Below are 18,877 nucleotides of genomic sequence, written 5' to 3' on the forward strand. Positions count from 1 at the left end.
CCGTTCCAAAAGCTCGTACCTAACAAGAGGGGCGATTTGACAGTTGAAGCTTCGAACGGCTGCCGCACCCGGGCGCGCCAGTCGGCGCCGTCGCCGCCATCCGGCCCCCGACCACAGGCGAGCAGCAGCAGCCGCGAGTGACGCACGCGCCAACACTCACAAAATTGTGATAGCCGCCTACGTAGAGGATCGCGAGCTCAGCGAACTTCACGCACCCGTGATCGCTGCTGCCGAAGAAGAATCCGAGGAGAGAGTCCAAGCTGTCCAGGGCCACGTACGAGCGACGGCACCAAGGAGGCAACTCACGAGAGAATCATGACGGTCAGACTCATTCGTCCGACAGTGCGCGCGACCCCGCCGGGACGCCCGATACCTCCCACCCCACTTTATTCTACCCCACTCGGCTACCCTGCCCTTCCGTCGTATCCACCCGCTCACGCACTCTCGCATCTCACGTGTGCGCCGCCAACATCGAGTTCCCCCAAGGAGTCGTATCCGGGTCAGTCACAACGTTATCCCTACGTGTTCGCTAAAGTACGATTGAGAAGGAGAGAGAGAGAGAGAGAGAGAGAGAGAGAGAGAGAAAGATAGAATGAAAGTGAGAGTGAGAGTGAGAGTGAGGGAAGATGAAAGTGAGAATGAGAGTGAGAGTGAGGGAAGGTAACGCGAAAGAATATCTTCACCGATCTCGGAGGATAATATCTCTACGAGGTTTTAATTAATCGGCTCTCGCACGCTCTATCACCTGTCTACCTGCGCCAATCCTCTATCCTTCGTCTGTAAAAATACGGCGGTGATTGTTTATAATAAACGAGTCCAGTCATATCAAATTCGAGCGATTTTATCCTTAAAGGGATGAGGTAAAAGAAAGGCTAAGCTTTAACGCTGCCAAAGCAGTTCGTCCCGCATACCTGATACCTAACGTGCAATTGTGCCAAAAGTGACTACTGATGAATTTTTAACATAAGTGTAGTCCGCACTTGAAAGAACACTGTTACGATCAATTGCACCTGTTTACGAGGTAACGTTCTTTCCTAAAACTATCTTTTACTTAATTATAACGAATTTACAATGATACAATGAGCGAAAAGCATTTCGACATATTACAATGTTCGTGTAAAAATTGCTTTTAACTACATTTAAAACATTGAAATACAGTAGAAGTCATAATTTTTGTAAATTAAATTGAGATGGGCTATTAATATTGTTATGTAAAAAATGAGAACAATTCACTATAGCTTTCTTCGTAAGTGCAATTGCAAATTAAATTTAAATCAATAATAGTCGTAACCGTTTAAAGCGCGAACGAGCGATTTTTAATTTTATCGCTGCACATAAGGGGTACGAAAATTACAAACTGAAAGCATGCACGCTTGCACACACTTATACGCGCCTTTTAGTCATATTCACACTAAGTGCGCTCCATTTAAGTTTAAGATTCCAAGAGCTCCGAATAACATGTTTTTCGTTCACATACTTTCACACGTGCTTTCAGTTGATTTCTTCAACATATATGTGATTCTACTTTCTATTGCCTTGCCATCTTCACCAATGCTTAATGTAAACTCGACCCATTTGCTACCTTTTACTTCTAAAGAATATCAAATACAACATTTGTTTTTATTATTAACATGCTTAATTGACAATTACATCTTTTAATATGATTATATATTGTAAAGTGAAATACATGCTACAATGGGTAATTAATTTTGTGAATTTCATTAAAAATTATCATTTCATTACTCCAATATTGAAAAGATACATTTATATTTTATTACCTAAGTTTTACGAAATTTTATGCATTATGTTAATAAAGTAACGAATTTACTATTTAACCGAAAATTATAATAATAAAATAAATAACTTTGAATAAATTTGAATTGCCTTGTATTTGTCAATAAGCCACAAATCATATTAGTACTTTTACGATAATATAAATCGCATAATGAATTAGCAATTGATATAGATAAGTACAAATTCATATTACATAATGTGATGTTAAATTCATAAATATATATTAATGATTATTTAAAAATTAATGATTATTTTAACAATTCTTATTTAAAAAAATCTATATAATATATAGAAATATATTAGTTATGGCTGTTATAATATTATAATTTTAATACAGTCATATAAGAAAATTATGAGTTTGTTTTAACTTTTATATATAAGTAATGAATGTATATGTCAAATTTGTATTCTAAATAATGAACTCTAATAAATATATTGAATTCTTTAAACAGAATAAATAATTTACACGCAAAACTTAAAAGTTTCTAATTATTAAGATTATTGTCGTTGTTACATCTAATATTCAAATAATATACATTGATATGATAAATAAAACACGTTAGGCTTAAGCAGAATTAAAAATTTCAATTATCATTATAAATTTTATAAATTTTAAACGCTACAATACAATAAATTAAGTTTATTATCGTTGCGTAAAATATTTATTTGGTCATCTATAATAAGATTATAATTACTAAATTTGTTAAATAAATTACTATTATAAAATTTTTATTTGTAGTATTTTTTTTTTTTTTTTTAATACTGAGAATAATATTTTAATGTATAATTATAATTTAGTTTAATAAGCGAAGGTACAGAAAACTAAGAGGCAAGATAAAAAAGAGAAAGTAGAGATTAAAATTAAATCATTTCTTCGTTGAAGAAAAAAATTATGCATTATATTAAATATTAATCTTATATATTAATGGATATCAGAAAGCCGTTCATATAACATGTAATTCGTAATTACTGTATTGAAATAATTATGTGCAATAAGCTACATATTCAGACAAGTGAAAGCGAAAATTTATAATAAATTTTAAAGAAACAGAAATGCAAGTATATTCTTGTTCTTTGAACGGAAATAATTGAAAGTTTTTTAATATGTTTAACATTTGAATTCCATATATTTTAATTAAATATATTCTATTGAAATATATCGATAATCGTTAATACATCTAAATTCTCATACATAATAACAGATAAAGAAGATTTTTAAAAACAGCTTTTACAACAAAATGTCTTTAATACTATTTGCCATAGAATATTCATAATTTAATTAATGCGATTTCGTGCATAAATAAATTTAGCATACATTTAACTACACGTAATGGCGTATCAAAACTTTTCTTCTAAAAAAACATAATAAATACAGTTTTATGCGTTCGACTAATCTTATATGTGCTAAGAATAAGAGCAAAAAATCACTTTTATTATTGTTTTAATATCTCTATTCCTTTGTACGATGATCAAAAGAAAATGGGACTTAAAGTACATTGTTCTACTTTCCAAACGGTAAAAGTCTCGGATCAAATTTAGGTTTTAAATTCCTGAAGCTCATCGAAATAAGCTTGATAAGGAATTATTATGCATAGTCAATTTTATGCTCACATATACCTACACGTATAATATATAATTTTATTTTCGTACATATCTACAACGTATGATATATAATTTTACGTTAATACTACTTTTCAATAAAATTTTAATATTTATTGCACTTCTGTATAAAATAAACTAAAATAGCACTGCATAAATTAACACGATTCAGCCTTACGATAGTTTAATTGTAGCAAGGTTTTTCTTATTATCTGTCCACTCTTTTATATGAGTCATACAAAGCCGTATTTAATTTTATGTAACAAATAAAAAAAAGTGAATAGTAAAATAAGACAATCTGAACATACACCATTATTTACAATATTAAATGCCGTTGGTTTTAAATAAAAAAAAAAATATTAATTAAACGAGCATAAACTATTTAAATGCTACTTTGTCCTTTTTAAGTTAATTAATTTATTCTAATTTTGCCATAATAATAAATAATAAAATAATAAATGAAAAACTTGTGGATTCATCGTAGAGTACATATTGACAGTGGAATAATTCAAAGTAATTGTTTTTTTCTTCAGTATTCACTCATTATTATCCATGGTAATAGTGCGTCAACTATCATTTATATATCTGATACAATTTTTGATTTATCAAATGTATCATAAAGTGAAGTTTTAGAAATAAATGACTACGATCTCTTAAACGATGTTTCTTCCGGCATAATACCTAAATCTCTTGATTTGCTCATTTATCGAGTACCGATTGCTGCATTTCTTGGGCCTATTTTTTCAATACTTATCGACATGTCAAATGTTGGATAAATGCAATCTTCAATAATTTAATCGGTAATAAGCAGCAAAAGACATGACTTTTTAATTAATTCTAAAAAATTATTAATTTACATATTTACTCATTAATACTATGATATTATCAATACTATTTAATAACTTATAAATTAATCCATTTACTCCATAAAATAATTAATACAATTTTTAAATAATTAAATATATATTATTAATATATATATATATATATATATATATATATATATATAAAGTCGAAGCCGAGTATTTTCACTATATGAAAATCGACATTCAGTAATTATATGAAATGCAATTTCTTGCGAATAATAGTAATAAAATTAAGTAACAAAATCGACACTTATTTTGTCAGGAATTGAAAATATAGGTTGTCTTTTATGATGTAGTAAAATCTTTGTGTTATGATATTTACTGAAATAAATAAACAAGTTTATGGAACAGTATTTTCTTAACAAAATGAGAATTAGACATTTTAAAATTTTTATTTTGTCGAATTACCGAAGCGAATATTTCGGAATATTATCATTAACGATTTCATGTACGTCCGCAGAAAATCGTCTAAAATTATATGCATCAGGCAAATTTTAAGTCTTAATACATACCCAATACCATTTTATCTACGGATAGCTTTAAATACAATAATAAAAAGAATCCACAAAAATGATAACACCAAGTATAACGAATGCAATGATTCAACTGTACATAATGTTTACCGAGTGAGATGCTAGGGGAACACGTAACATTGCACGTAACATGAATGCAATCGCGTTAGTACGTTTGTGGAATGTACGTGCATGTTTTTACCCTTTCGATATAACGCGTCATAATTTGAGCGATTATAACTTAACGATATAAATCAATCGATCTTTATCTTAAAAATGTATTGGCAAGAAAAACCCAATTACGAACGTGGTGATAGAGTAACCAAGAGTAGCCATATTCGAAATGTGCGAGAAATGCAAGGGAAGTATCCAATTACATACATCTGCGCGTACGTACATACTGGCACATAAATGATATGTTAACATTCATGCTGAAATAACTACCACATTGTGCCGTGTTTAATACTGGATAATATTGAATGGGAAATATTTTTAGCTATTAGATGACGAATGCTCAACCTGGCTGTAATAATGACGTGCACCATACTATTCTACGTTTAAGAGAAATTAATTGCAATTATAAATGAATGAGTATTACGAAAATATCGTTAATGTCGGTCAGATCATAGTACGATTACATACACGATAGTGACAATCATATTTGTATTGTTTAATTTCAATTATCCAAAATCTTATCGATTTAAGATTTAAGATACAAAAGTCTCTTTTCATAAAATCGAAGATTTAACTTTATTAACTATATTGACAAATAAACTTGTTATTATTTTATTGCTTTTCCAATTGGCTTTTGTGAATCTTATTATTTTTAGAAACAAATGTTAGTTAAAAAACTTCTAATCTTATAATAGTATCGATGAAATAGTCAAATATAAAGAAAAACCTGCTAGTTGGTGATAAATAACTTCAAAAATGTAATAGCTTTATAATAGTATATTTATAGAATGTATATATATATATATATATATATATATATATATATATATATATGTTTAGATATATTTATGTATATTATATATTTAAATTTAAATTAAAATTTAAATATATTACATATTTAAATGTAATATATATTCATGAGGTTTTGACCTTTTTATTTAGGAATAAGTGGAGAAGCTTAGTGCCATTTCGTAATAAATGGCTCTATTAAGAAAAAAATCGTTTATATATTTGTTACTCAACGGCAGTTTTTTTTTCTTTTTAACTATAGGATTAAAACATTACAAATCATTGTTAAAAGAAAGAGAAAAAAAGTATTATATAAAAATACATTCTGCAATATGGAACCCATACTTAATTTTTGTATTATTATTTAATTACTGAATTTACAAATAAGTAACCTTTAAAATATTATAGTTAAACTCATTCGTACTTATTCAATATAAACAATATCGTAGTAGTTGTCAGTTAACTATAGTATGATAAAACTTATTCGAATGAGTACGAAAAAGTATCTATTTTACAAAATTAAATGGACGAAAGTCTATTAATTTGTTTGATTGCAAGTGTAACACTAGAAGTATGCGAGAAAAAGGCCGATGATTGAAATATTAGTTATAAAATTAAACAAGCGAAGCGTTTAGTGAATAATAGAAGCTCGATTAAAGTGTCGAAGTAAAGACAAAGCAAAAAACTAATGAAAGAAAAAATACAGTTCCGACCGATCGAAAAAGGCGGAGGTTGTGGGATAACATTAGACGGTTAATGCCCAGGGGCAGATACGGCGGCGGTTTAGCGTGCGGGGATATTGGGCTGGAGATATCACTTGGCAACGAGGGTATCACTCGTAACCTGTTGCAGGCCTGCACGAACGTATCCTTCCAGGCGCACCACGTGTCGCGGATGAAGCGCGGCCGTATCCTCGGCACCGTGCGGGGCTTCCGGGGCTGCACTGTCTGGCTGACGGGGCTCTCCGGGGCCGGCAAGACCTCGATCGCCTTCCAGGTCGAGGCCATCCTCGTGGACCTGGGAATAGCGGCGTACGGCCTCGATGGCGACAACGTACGTAAGGGCCTCAACAGTAACCTCGGCTTCAGTCCCGTCGACCGGAAAGAGAACATACGCAGGGTCGCCGAGGTTGCCAAGCTCTTTGCCGACAGCGGCCAAATATGCCTCTGTAGCTTCGTCTCGCCTTTCGAGGAGGACAGGATGATTGCGCGCCAGATACACAACGAATTCAACCTACCCTTCTTCGAGGTCTTCGTTGATACGCCACTTAACGTCTGTGAAGCCAGGGATGTCAAAGGTTGGTGGCTTTTATCTACCTTGGCTCGTTGTATATTCGCACTGCGCTTTCTTAATCTGAGCAGCTACGCTCATCTCGGCCAAATCTAATATATCCATTAATTTTCGATCGCTTTGGAAAAATGCATAAGATTTATCGTTTTATTTTAACAATACAAGTCAATGCTTTAAAATGGATCCTTATCATAACTGTATATTGTATACGACTGTACGCACGTATATAAAGCAAATTTTTATACATTAATAATAGCTCGTTCTAAACAACTTAAATATTGACATTTTCCAAAATTCTCGTTCATTCTTAAAAAGATAGCTTATTAATCGAAGAGAAAAATTCGGATATATTCATTTATTTAATCACTGTTAGTAAGAAGACACTGCAAATATATTCGAATGAAATTATTGATATTTTTTCGAGGAATTTTGTTATAATTGATTTCAAAATAACTGAAATTTCCATTAAGTTACAAGATACTTTCATTCACGTCCATGGCATGATTATAAAATCATTAAGTAGAAACATTATTAATTCAGAAATTATGAAAAGGCGATAAGAGTACTTTGAAATTTAATAATAATGCTCGATGAAACTAGCGATAAAGTATAATAAAGATCAAACATGGTACACGGAAAATTAAGCCTAATTAATGAAAGAAATTTTTAAAAACACTGCTTTATAACTCTGGGCTTCGAGTGGAATGAAAGTACGTAATGAAAATAGCTTTAAAATCATACTAATAATAGGTATAAAAATCATAGGTTTGTACAAAAAGGCGCGCGAAGGCTCGATCAAAGGCTTCACGGGGATTGACCAAATGTACGAGAGGCCCAACAATCCTGACTTAATCGTTACCACCGAAAAGTGTACCCCAAGAGAGTCTGCTTTGACGGTGGTGAGGTTCCTTCAGAGTATGCGCATAATACCCGAGATCTCGGAACCTGGCGCACCGGTGCGTGAGCTCTTTCTCTCTATCTCCAAGCTCCAAGAAGCCAAGGACGAGGCAAGGTGTCTCGCGAGCCTCGATCTTAACGAAATCGACGTCCAGTGGCTGCAGGTGCTCGCCGAAGGTTGGGCCGCACCTCTCACCGGATTCATGCGCGAGGAAGAGTACCTGCAGGTATTGCTTGCCAGATTACCTTGATCGACAATTGAAATTCATTTTCAAATTATTTTATCTAATATGGATTTTATCACAAATGCCTATCTATTTCAATTCGATTCATTTTCAATTTAAACTAACAACATAACGCATAATGCGATTAGAAAAATCTGTCATTTATCACGAATTTCCTTAAATGTTCAATAAAAAATTTAAGCAAATTATAATTAGGTAATAATTAGATAATAACGGCAAAGTATGTGTGCATACGTGCGTGCTCATATATTTTTTAAGAAAACTTGTAACTTCGGACGTTTTTATTTAAAGTTTGTAGACCATTTTTTATTCAAATTACATAAGCATTGAAAATTTAATACCAATTTGTGTTAGCAATTATCATTACTACTATAAATAAAAATGCTTTGTTATATAAATGTATCACTAATAATCAATATTAAAATTAATGCTTCACCGATATAAAATCATGCTGCAAAAGCTGAAATGTGCAACGGGTATCGATAGGCATTATTAATAAAAACGTCCGATTAATAACCGGATGTGGCGCTAAAGGTAAACGATTCTCGCCCGCAGGTTCAACACTTAAAGTGCCTCATACACGACGGGAAGGAAGTAAGCCAGTCGGTGCCAATTGTCCTGGCGGTGAGCGACAAAGACAAAAATCGGCTAGAGGGCTTAATGGCGATTAGCCTCAAGCATAACGGCACAATCTTGGCGATCCTCAGACGGCCGGAATTCTATTATCATCGTAAGGAGGAGCGCTGTTGTTGGCAATTCGGCACGAACGATCTTGGCCACCCTTCGGTACGCATGATCCACGAGTCGGGAGAGTGGCTCCTCGGCGGGGACCTCGAGGTTTTCGAGCGCATCAAGTGGAACGACGGCCTGGACATGTACAGACTCACGCCAAATGAAATTAGATTGCAATGTAGGAGGATGAACGCCGACGCGGTATTCGCGTTCCAGCTCAGGAATCCCATTCACAATGGCCACGCGCTTCTCATGCAGGTGACTCTCGTCACTCTTCACTGTCCGTTGACGTTTCATTGAACGACTCGAGTAAAAATTCGGAACCAAATGTAATAATGAATATATTTATTTAAGCTCTCTCATCCTACACGTAGATACTATACTTAACAAGCAACGTGTAGATATTTTTTAATAGAATAACAAGATAATATTCATTAATACATTATATATATATATATATATATATATATATATATATATTTTAACTTCGAGTATTTTTCAATAGCATAACAAAAGATATATATATATATATAATTTAACTTCGAGTACTTTTCAATAGGATACAAGAAGACGCTTATTAGAAGAGAGGGGCTTCAAAAATCCATTGCTGTTATTGCATCCATTGGGCGGTTGGACAAAAGATGACGATGTGCCCCTAGAAGTTCGTATTCGTCAACACAAAGCTGTGCTTGACGAAGGCATTTTAGACGCCAGCACAACTTTATTAGCTATTTTTCCTAGCCCAATGTTGTACGCCGGACCAATTGAGGTAAATCGCACGTCGATGAAAAATTAAAAACGTTAGCATTCGCTACGTGATCAAGGAATATTGAAATAATTCAGATTTTTTTTTTTATGTCGCTTTTCAAACGTTCTTGACACATACACAAAGGCACTTTATGCTTCATAAATGCGTCATAAAAATAGATAATGTGGTATTTCTAGATAAACCAAGCAAACGTTATTGCATTACTCGTGGAAAAAATTCTTGCTTTGTACACAGGTGCAATGGCACGCGAAGGCGAGAATGAACGCAGGTGCAAATTTTTACATAGTTGGCAGGGATCCGGCTGGGATTCTTCATCCAAACAAATATTCCACACCCGATGGCAACCTTTACGATCCATCGCATGGTGCAAAGGTTCTTTCCATGGCTCGGGGACTACAAAGCTTAGAGATTATTCCATTCAGGGTAGCAGCCTACGACAACGCGAACAAAAGGATGGCCTTTTTTAATCCCAGTCGAAAAAACGATTTCGACTTCATATCGGGAACAAAGATGAGAAGTAATGTCCTTTTCTTCTCGAACTTTATTCAATAAACTAACTATTACTGCAATTGGGTGATTTTGACGTTCGAATTATCATGTTGATTTGTTGATATTCTTATTCGTTTCTCGAATAATTATATCATTACTAACAATTATTTTTCAATTAATAACATTTTTAATATTTAATTTTACAATAATTTCAGGAACAATGTGAAATATTAATTTTTTTATTTATAGATTTGGCTAAAGCCGGACAATTACCACCGCATGGATTTATGGCTCCAAAAGCATGGGAAATTCTTGCAAAGTATTATCAAGACGTAAACTCGCAATAATAATTAATTAAAAGAATTTTTTAATTTGACTCCGTTTTATAAAGTTTTATATACATTTTCAAACGAGGATGACAATTTACTGAAAAATTATTTTTAATTATCATTGGACGCGCGTGTGTGTGTGTGTACATCAATGCATGTATGTATGTATGCATGCAATGATTAGCGATATGATATAATTTTGCATTCCATTTAGAGAAAGATTTTTTAAAGAAATTATACTTGACGATTTGTCTTGCACAAAGAGGAAATGCGAGAATTTATTATAAAAATCATGCATTATAAAAAGAGTTCCTCTTGCTTAAATGCTATTAAAATATTATACAGATTTAAGAGAGTTTATTATATATAAATATAAATAAATATATACATATATATTTATATATACATAATGGGTTCAACAAGACGGGTATATTTTATCTATGTTTAAAAGTATATTCGCATATACTATTTGAGTTTTCACATAATTTATCACTGTTGTATAAACATTTGATGACAATTAATTTATTAGAGATTAAATAATTTTTAATATTTTAAATCTTTATTGTAACAACAAAATCATTATTGTGAAGTTGTACTTAAGACACGTCGATTTTTTAATGTAAATTTCATGTTCATAAAATGTACAAAGTAAAGGGCATTATTTTATTATAAATTTCCCCAATAATTACAAATAAGAAAACAATTTTTACTAAAACTCTGATATAATTACATTATTGTTTTTGCATTATAAATATGCTTCGTAGCTGTAACGCTACAGATTCACAAACAATTATTTTAAATATTGTATAACTAAAAACCATTTACATATTTAAAATTTTAAATAAATCCATTTCAGAAATACATAATTCATAATTAGAACAATTTATATTAAAATTTTTATTACAATTTCAAACAAAATTTCATCAATAATTAGCAAAACTTTATTTTACTGAAAAATATGATTTTTTTTTTTTTTTTTTTTTTTTTTTTTTTTTTTTTTTTTTTTTTTTTTTTTTTTACAAATAACAGTCATTAATAAATTGTGACATTATGTTTAATTATTAAAAACTTAGCACTACTTATTCAAAATTTTCTATATTATACTTCTACACTTTTATACACTCTTTTGCTTCAAGTAGTCTTTATAGCATAATAAAATTTATATTCTTTAAACTTACATTGTTGATTACAGAGGAACATTTTTAGAAGATATTTTAGAAACAGAATTAGATTATGTAAATGTACAATGTATGATCCTCAAATATTTTTAAAAAAGTCCTCATTGATTAATAAATAAATGACTATTAAATACAAGAAAAAACAAACGTTTCACTAAGATACCTTATGTGATACATAAAACTTATAATTTTGCAAAAAGAAGTAAAATATACCTACACGGTGAAATTCATTTTCCAAAATTTCTGTATCTTGTAATAAACCGATCTGACACACTGTGTTATCTTTTATAGAGTTCACATTTGCATAAGAACTTGAAAAATCTTATGCATGTCTCAATTTTTATAATATAAAAATTTTAACACACGATTATTGTATATATTCTTAATTATTGTACATTATAGAAGCTGTTGCTAAACTAACTTCAGATGCAGCATCTGATAAATCAGGCAAAGACAACATGACTGGTATCACTTGAATTTTTCCTGTTTCATCTTCTTGTTGAAGATGAACAACAGTTCCTGGCTGCAACATAGATTCATCAATAATATCACTAGTAATTATTTCAGGTTCAATATGATCAGCTGTAACTTCTTCGGTATAAACTGTTGTTTCTTCCATACCCATTACAACCTCGGTCGCATCATTTGTATCTTGTGATGTGTCTTCAACATACATCTAAAAATAATAAAAGAAGTTTAATTATTTGTAATAAATGACGATTTCAATATTTAATAATCATCTACACTGAATAATATAACAAAATTTTCATTTATCAGTACTAAAATATAAAAGTATGAAAATTATTGCTAGGGTGAAACTGAATAATAAAATATTACAGAATAAATTTAATACACTAATAGTTATGTAAATAGTTATATAAAATAGTATAATTGAAATTAGGGTAATAAAACAAGAATTACCCTTTCAAAAGATGCTTCGGATTCTTCGGCTATAATTTCTCCAGTCTCGAATTTTACAATTTGTGATTCGTCGTAGTCTCCTCTATTAATTTTTATACTCTCATCCTGATCTTCATAATCATCGTCTCCATCCTGATCTATTTCATAATCATCCTGCTCTTGTTCAGAATCCTGGTCCGGTGAATCTTCCTCTTTCTTTCGATTAATTTTATTGGTATTCCTTCCAGTAACGATTCTTTTAAATCCAGAACCACCCAGACTCTCGTGTCGTCTTTCATGCTTATTCTTATCACCCAAGTATTTGAATTTCTGTTTGCAGACACTGCAACTGTAAGGCCTCTCATTCGTGTGAGTTCTTTCGTGGCAAACCAACGCACTGACTTGCTTACATCTCCACGAGCAATATTTGCATTGAAGCGGTCTTTCATTACTATGTCTATTTTGCTTGTGCTTAATCAGCTGTATCTTTGTCTTCAACATAAAACCGCAAAGGTCACAACTGTGCGGTCTCTCATCAGAATGAGAAATCATATGTGTTTTCAATCTTAACTGATTGACAAATCGTTTAGGACAATGTGGGCAAGCCAAGGTACCCTCCAAACGATTGTGTGTTATCATCATGTGGTGCTTCAAACGCACCTCAGACGTAAACATTAAGTCGCAATCCAGACATTTCACGGGCTCCTTCTGTACATGAGTATTTTTCACGTGAGTTCGCAGTATCATTTCGGTCTTAAATGTCTTGTCGCAATGGTAGCAAGAGACTCGCTTAGTCTCGGCGTCGATGCTTGAATCATCCTTCACGATACCCGGCATTCTTTCGTTATGTATATGCGACAAGTGCCATTCCAACGATCGAGTAGAGATCATGGACCTGTTGCATATGTGACAAGTGTAGTTCCTACCGTCCTTATGAGTGCGGTTCCTATGAATCACAAGCATCGAGTGATTTGGAAACTTCTCACCGCAAACCTGACACGAGCATTCCTTTAGTCCCCTGCTGTCGGTTTTCTCGTGAACTTTCAAATGCAATCTCAGGCCGTCGCGTCTATTAAATCCAACGCCGCACAGGTCACATTTATATTGTCGCTGATCCTCGTGGATTCTTATGTGTTGCTTCAGGGTCGACGTATTCTTGAACATTTTATCGCAATGAGGACATTCAATAGTATACGCTTTATGCGTGTGCATATGTTTTGACATGCTATAAACTGGAACCAATTTATGACAGATGTTACACTCTTTTTTATTATTTACTGATTGATGTTTTCGAATTCTATGATGCCTCAAACTAGCGGGATTTTTAAAATCAGATCCACAATCCTCGCATAGAAAAGCTCGGCTAGTTGTGTGTACGGATTTTAAGTGAAAGGTTAACTTTGTCCTAAAAGCAAATCTCTTTGTACACTGCGGACATTTGTAAATCTTTTCAAGCTGCATATGTCGAGACTTTACATGTTGATCTAAAGTCCCTTGGTGCTTAAATTTTTCCCCGCACAAATCGCAAAGTTGGCCGTTCATTTCATCACAGTGCTTCTGCTCGTGCTGGCGTTTTTTACCTTTTGATACTAAAATCATATCACAATAATTGCACAAAAATTTTTGTACACATTTAATATTATGAGCACGCTTTGCCTTATGTGTAAAAAATTCATTTTTACAATCTTCACAGTAATGCATTAATTTAAAGTCGTGAATTTTCGCGTGTTCATATTCCATTTCTCTATTTGGAAAAGACTGGTCGCAAAAGTCACATTGGTAGTCTTCTTTTAATTCAAAAGGGTCGACGTTATCTTCTACATCAGTAGTAGTAATTAATGGTAATCTTTCCAAAATTACATTATTTTTTACTTCATATAATGAAATAATGTCTTCATCTTTTAAACGCGATGCCACGATTTTACGCTGTTTTAAATAATTAATAAAATCTAATAAATACTCATCTTTCTGCCTTAAAATTGTCCTCAACCTATCGGTGCAATCTTCTGCTAAATCTTTATTGATTGCATCATGTCGTTTTTTAATATCTTTCCATCGTTGCTTCAATTTTTCCAAGCGTGATGCATATTGCGGAGCAATAGCTGGCATCTCTTTAAGCACTTGTGAAATATTATCAATGTCATCCTTCTTAATTTCTTCTACTTCATCAATTTGTCCCTGCTCTTCTGAATCAACAATTTCTAGATCAGCTGCATTATTGTTAGTTGGAATTCTAATATCTGATTCCTTTTCCATAACATTTATTTCTGAAACATTAGCAGTTTGTCCTAAAACTTCAACCCTTCTCTTTTTGTACTGCTCTATTTGCTCATCAATATAATTACCCTTTTCACTATGGCTATCATATTTAGGAAATATCTTGTGCACAATACTTGAATCTGATTTCCTTTTACTTTGAGTTTTGTCACTTTTTTTTTCTACTAATTTACTCATCCTTTTTACTTTTATTAAGAGCATCTCATTAGGTTTTGAGCCTTTAGCTGTAACGTACATAATACCATTTTCTTCTGTCTTTATGTTCACAGTATCTTGAAGATTTAATCTTGGAATTTTTAAATCCTTTAAACCAATATTTAATTTTTGAAAATTTATTTTACTAATATTATCGATACTTTCATCACTTGTATTTCCAACAGATTTTCTTTTTAATATGTTGGGCATTTTTGGATGTTGATTTGAAGATCCCGAAATAATAGGCTCTGTTTTAACATTATTATATTCTGGTTTAACTTTTTCTTCATTACTTATTATTACTTCATCTTTATCAACATTATCAATCTTAACATAGGCATTTAATGATTCATCGTATCTATAGGCAGTCGTTTTGTTCTCATCCATGATATCAGCACTACAAATTTCAGAATCTATACTTTTAATCGTTTCATTTTCATTTGGATCATAAGGATTATCAGGATCAAATTCTTCAATAGATTCGTTTTCATCGTTAATGCTTTCATTATTTCTACTAAAAGAATAATCTCCTAGTTCATTTTTAATATCTTTACATTCTACATCATTATCCACTTTTGTTATTGATTCATCGCTTAAAACAATAGGTTTTGAATCAATTGTTTCTATAGAATCATTGTCTGTATTTATTTGAATTGATTTAAATATAGAATCATTGAATGAGTTACAAATTGATTTTAATTTCATTTCAGCTTTCTTTATTTGCATAAAAAATTTATAACTCATTTTCAAATCGCAAATACAGTCCATACACATTTGAGTCGATAAGCTATCATCTTTATCGATGTCTTCTAAGTGCTGTATTTGTTGACTAAGTCTCATTTGAATTCCTTTTTCACTAAATATATCAACTAACGGAACTTTCAGTCCCGCGCAAGTACGACAATATTTGTACAATTTTTCTTTAATTTCGGCAGGTACTGGAGGACTTTTTTTAACAGCTGTCGATGACAATATTGCTGGTAACTTAAGACGAGGAGTTGCTTTTTTAAGATCATTTATATTTGTTATTTTTAATCCGATATATTTATCTTTTCCTCCATGAGTTACTTTTGAATATATAATATTACTTTTAGAACTAATATTAGCAATGTTTTCAAGGCTCTCAGTTTTTGCTAACAATGGATCACTATAATTATGATCTACATTATCTAATAATTTAATTTGTTTCAAAATTTCCATTGATGAAATATGTGTATCTGAAAGCAAAAACCTTATATTGAAAAATATTGAAATATTTAAAAAATTTATTTTATTTATCTCTCAATATCGTCGTGTACTTAAATAATCTAAGTGAAACTTAGTTTATAATTAAAGCGCGTATAAAATTAAATTTCTTATTAATTTTAAACGACACCGGTCATATTCCCATAAACGAAATTTTAAATTAATATGTAATATTTTTATAAATTACTATTCAATATTCCTATCAACAAGAATAAACATTATAATTATCTAATTTCTGTAACCATGTAAATTAAATTTAAATCACTTAACTGAATGTCTAAGCAAGTTCTTTCTTAATTCTTGAATTGCATTTATTTTATTGTAAAATAATATATTAAAATATAATATTTCTAAGCTAATTAATGATTATTAAAAATATTAGGTATTTTTTCTTTGATAAAAATGTTATATAAATGTGACAATCCATTGATATTTAAACTACTTGTATATAAAATAAATATTGATAAGCAAAAAGTATTTAGCTCATATTAAATAGCTTGAACTATGTTGAAAATATTACAAAAATTGTATAAAAAAATTTATAAACGATATTTTCATTTGTAAAAAAAAGTATATACCATAATTTCCTTCGTAAGATTCATCAATAATGGACTTCATAGTTTTTAAATCAGAATTCTTATTAAGTTTATTAGTTAGATTTATACAATTAGTTGATGTATCAACTATTCTTGAATCCTTAAAACTCGATGCCATTTTTGGTCCTTCATGAATGAAATTTGTGCTCAAAGTATTGACTGCACTTTGACTTTACCGAGTCTCCGACTGGGTTTCTTCATTTATCAAAATTCATAAACTTATTTGCTACATCCTCAGTACCGTTGTTGCTCTCAATATTTATGAAGACAGAATTACTAATATTCATATTCTGCCCAACCTCAAATTTACATTAACAACCGCAGTGGAAGAGCATTATCGAACGTCATCTAAAAGAAGAGTGTTGGGTACCTGCAAAATAAATCCGCGGCTATCATCAATGACCATGACGTATACAAGTAAATATAAAAATTTAAATTTTCAGTAAATCTATTACTATAATTGTTCAATATGATATTTACCTCCATAATTTCTTCGGTGTGGTACTGTCCAGATGGCGCGTATCCCCAATGGCACAGCCAAGAGTTTTGTTATTTCGTGGTATTTCGTCTTTCTACAGAGCTCGAACTCATGGCTACTTTCTCACTCGCTGTATTACCCGGTAACACTCGCGCATCTGCAATTTTGCATAGCCACCTGCGCAAATTTTCTCGTCAAAACGAAAGCGAGAACCCAAAGAAAATTGAAAGAACGAGAGAACCGACACAGTTTCACGACGAGTGTCGCGTAAAAATGGCGGATACTCAAAAGGCGAGTCTTTACGATCCGCTGGTTGACCTCGACACTCGTATAGGGATATTTTCATGACACGGCTTTTACCTAAGCAATTATTATGAAAATGTGTGCAAAAATTACGGCTTATTTAATTTCCATTTATTAATCATGCACCTCCATTGTGGGCTAATCCTGTATTATCTATTTTCACATTGTAATTCGATGATTTTGTAAAAATTAATTCCTTTATAGTTACGTGACACTATGCAGAGGGCGTTCATTCGATTAGGTAAAAAATTCCAATTGGTCGTTCTATCGCAATACCGAATAAATAGAAAGCATTATTGTTTTAATTTGAATTATTTTTAATCGTATCATTATTATTTTTTACATTATTTTTTATTCGCGTTTTTATCTATTTAAAATACAATTACGTTTAAAGTAACGTTTAAAAGCTTTTATCATTTATATTATAATTTCATCTTATTTTTCTTCTTTCAATTCAGAATGTTCAAATAAGAAAATCTATTTTTTAATGATAGAAAATGAGATTTACATATAATTATATTCATGTGCTGTAATACAGTATTGTTAAATAGAAATCTATTGTATTCCAATGCTACTTACGCATACGTATATGCACATATTCCATTGCTTTTGAGTGTAAATTTTTAAAAATAACACATCTCCAAACGAAAGTTAGTTGGTAGTATTTTTAATCAATTATTAATGAGATCTGTCCATTTTATAAGTTGAAATTTATGAAATTAAAAAAATTAATACTTCATTAAAATATCTACGTCATAATATAAGTGCGATCATAAACTCGCTAATGTCAAAAAATATGTATTTTACGCATATGACGAAAATCCATAAAATAATATAAATTTCTTAAGGTTTTCTATAATAACTAGTGTAAATTTTCAAAAGTCAAAAGTTTGAGTTTCAAAATTGGAAAATATTTTTATTGCGATCCCTTATTAACTTTTAATATTATTAAGATTTATTTAATAATTTTAAAGATGTATGAAATCTAATCTTATTGAAATTGTAATTCAAATAATTCAAATAATATTATAACATCAGATTATAAATTTAAAGAAATTTATGCACCTCATAATAGAATATATATATATATATATATATATATATATATATATACATATATATACATATATACATAGTTTCGTATTTATATGGAGAAACCTCTGATTTACAATACAAAGTATTTGATGAAATTTTGATATTTTCAAAAATATACTTATCAC

General features: G+C 31.1%; 2 protein-coding genes across 2 annotated transcripts; one reads left to right on the top strand and one right to left on the bottom strand.

Moving 5' to 3' along the window:
* The first annotated feature begins 641 nt into the window (after window positions 1-641).
* On the top strand, window positions 642-10,552 carry Papss (3'-phosphoadenosine 5'-phosphosulfate synthase). Its single transcript, XM_011505938.1, has 7 exons — window positions 642-1,021; window positions 6,587-7,031; window positions 7,790-8,148; window positions 8,722-9,156; window positions 9,458-9,667; window positions 9,902-10,184; window positions 10,406-10,552. Exons 2-7 carry the CDS (start codon window positions 6,629-6,631, stop codon window positions 10,501-10,503), a joined length of 1,788 nt encoding a protein of 595 aa, XP_011504240.1. The 5' UTR covers window positions 642-1,021; window positions 6,587-6,628; the 3' UTR covers window positions 10,504-10,552.
* Window positions 10,553-11,560: 1,008 nt separating this feature from the next.
* LOC105367286 (uncharacterized) lies at window positions 11,561-17,242 on the bottom strand. Its single transcript, XM_011505939.1, has 3 exons — window positions 16,859-17,242; window positions 12,585-16,252; window positions 11,561-12,339 (listed from the first exon to the last, which is right to left on the bottom strand). The coding sequence occupies exons 1-3, from the start codon at window positions 16,992-16,994 to the stop codon at window positions 12,046-12,048; spliced, it is 4,098 nt and encodes a 1,365-aa protein (XP_011504241.1). The 5' UTR covers window positions 16,995-17,242; the 3' UTR covers window positions 11,561-12,045.
* Window positions 17,243-18,877: the final 1,635 nt, after the last annotated feature.

The sequence above is a fragment of the Ceratosolen solmsi genome, unplaced genomic scaffold (genome assembly GCF_000503995.2).
Source record: "Ceratosolen solmsi marchali unplaced genomic scaffold, CerSol_1.0 scaffold7, whole genome shotgun sequence".
In the NCBI taxonomy this organism is placed as follows: domain Eukaryota; kingdom Metazoa; phylum Arthropoda; class Insecta; order Hymenoptera; family Agaonidae; genus Ceratosolen; species Ceratosolen solmsi.

Coding starts and splice junctions, on each gene's coding strand:
- Papss (XM_011505938.1), top strand. CDS start 6,629: ATGAAGCGCGGCCGTATCCTCGGCACCGTGCGGGGCTTCCGGGGCTGC. Junction 7,032..7,789: donor TGAAGCCAGGGATGTCAAAG/GTTGGTGGCTTT, acceptor TAAAAATCATAG/GTTTGTACAAAAAGGCGCGC. Junction 9,157..9,457: donor GCCACGCGCTTCTCATGCAG/GTGACTCTCGTC, acceptor ACTTTTCAATAG/GATACAAGAAGACGCTTATT.
- LOC105367286 (XM_011505939.1), bottom strand. CDS start 16,994: ATGGCATCGAGTTTTAAGGATTCAAGAATAGTTGATACATCAACTAAT. Junction 16,253..16,858: donor ATCTTACGAAGGAAATTATG/GTATATACTTTT, acceptor TTTTGCTTTCAG/ATACACATATTTCATCAATG. Junction 12,340..12,584: donor CCGAAGCATCTTTTGAAAGG/GTAATTCTTGTT, acceptor TATTATTTTTAG/ATGTATGTTGAAGACACATC.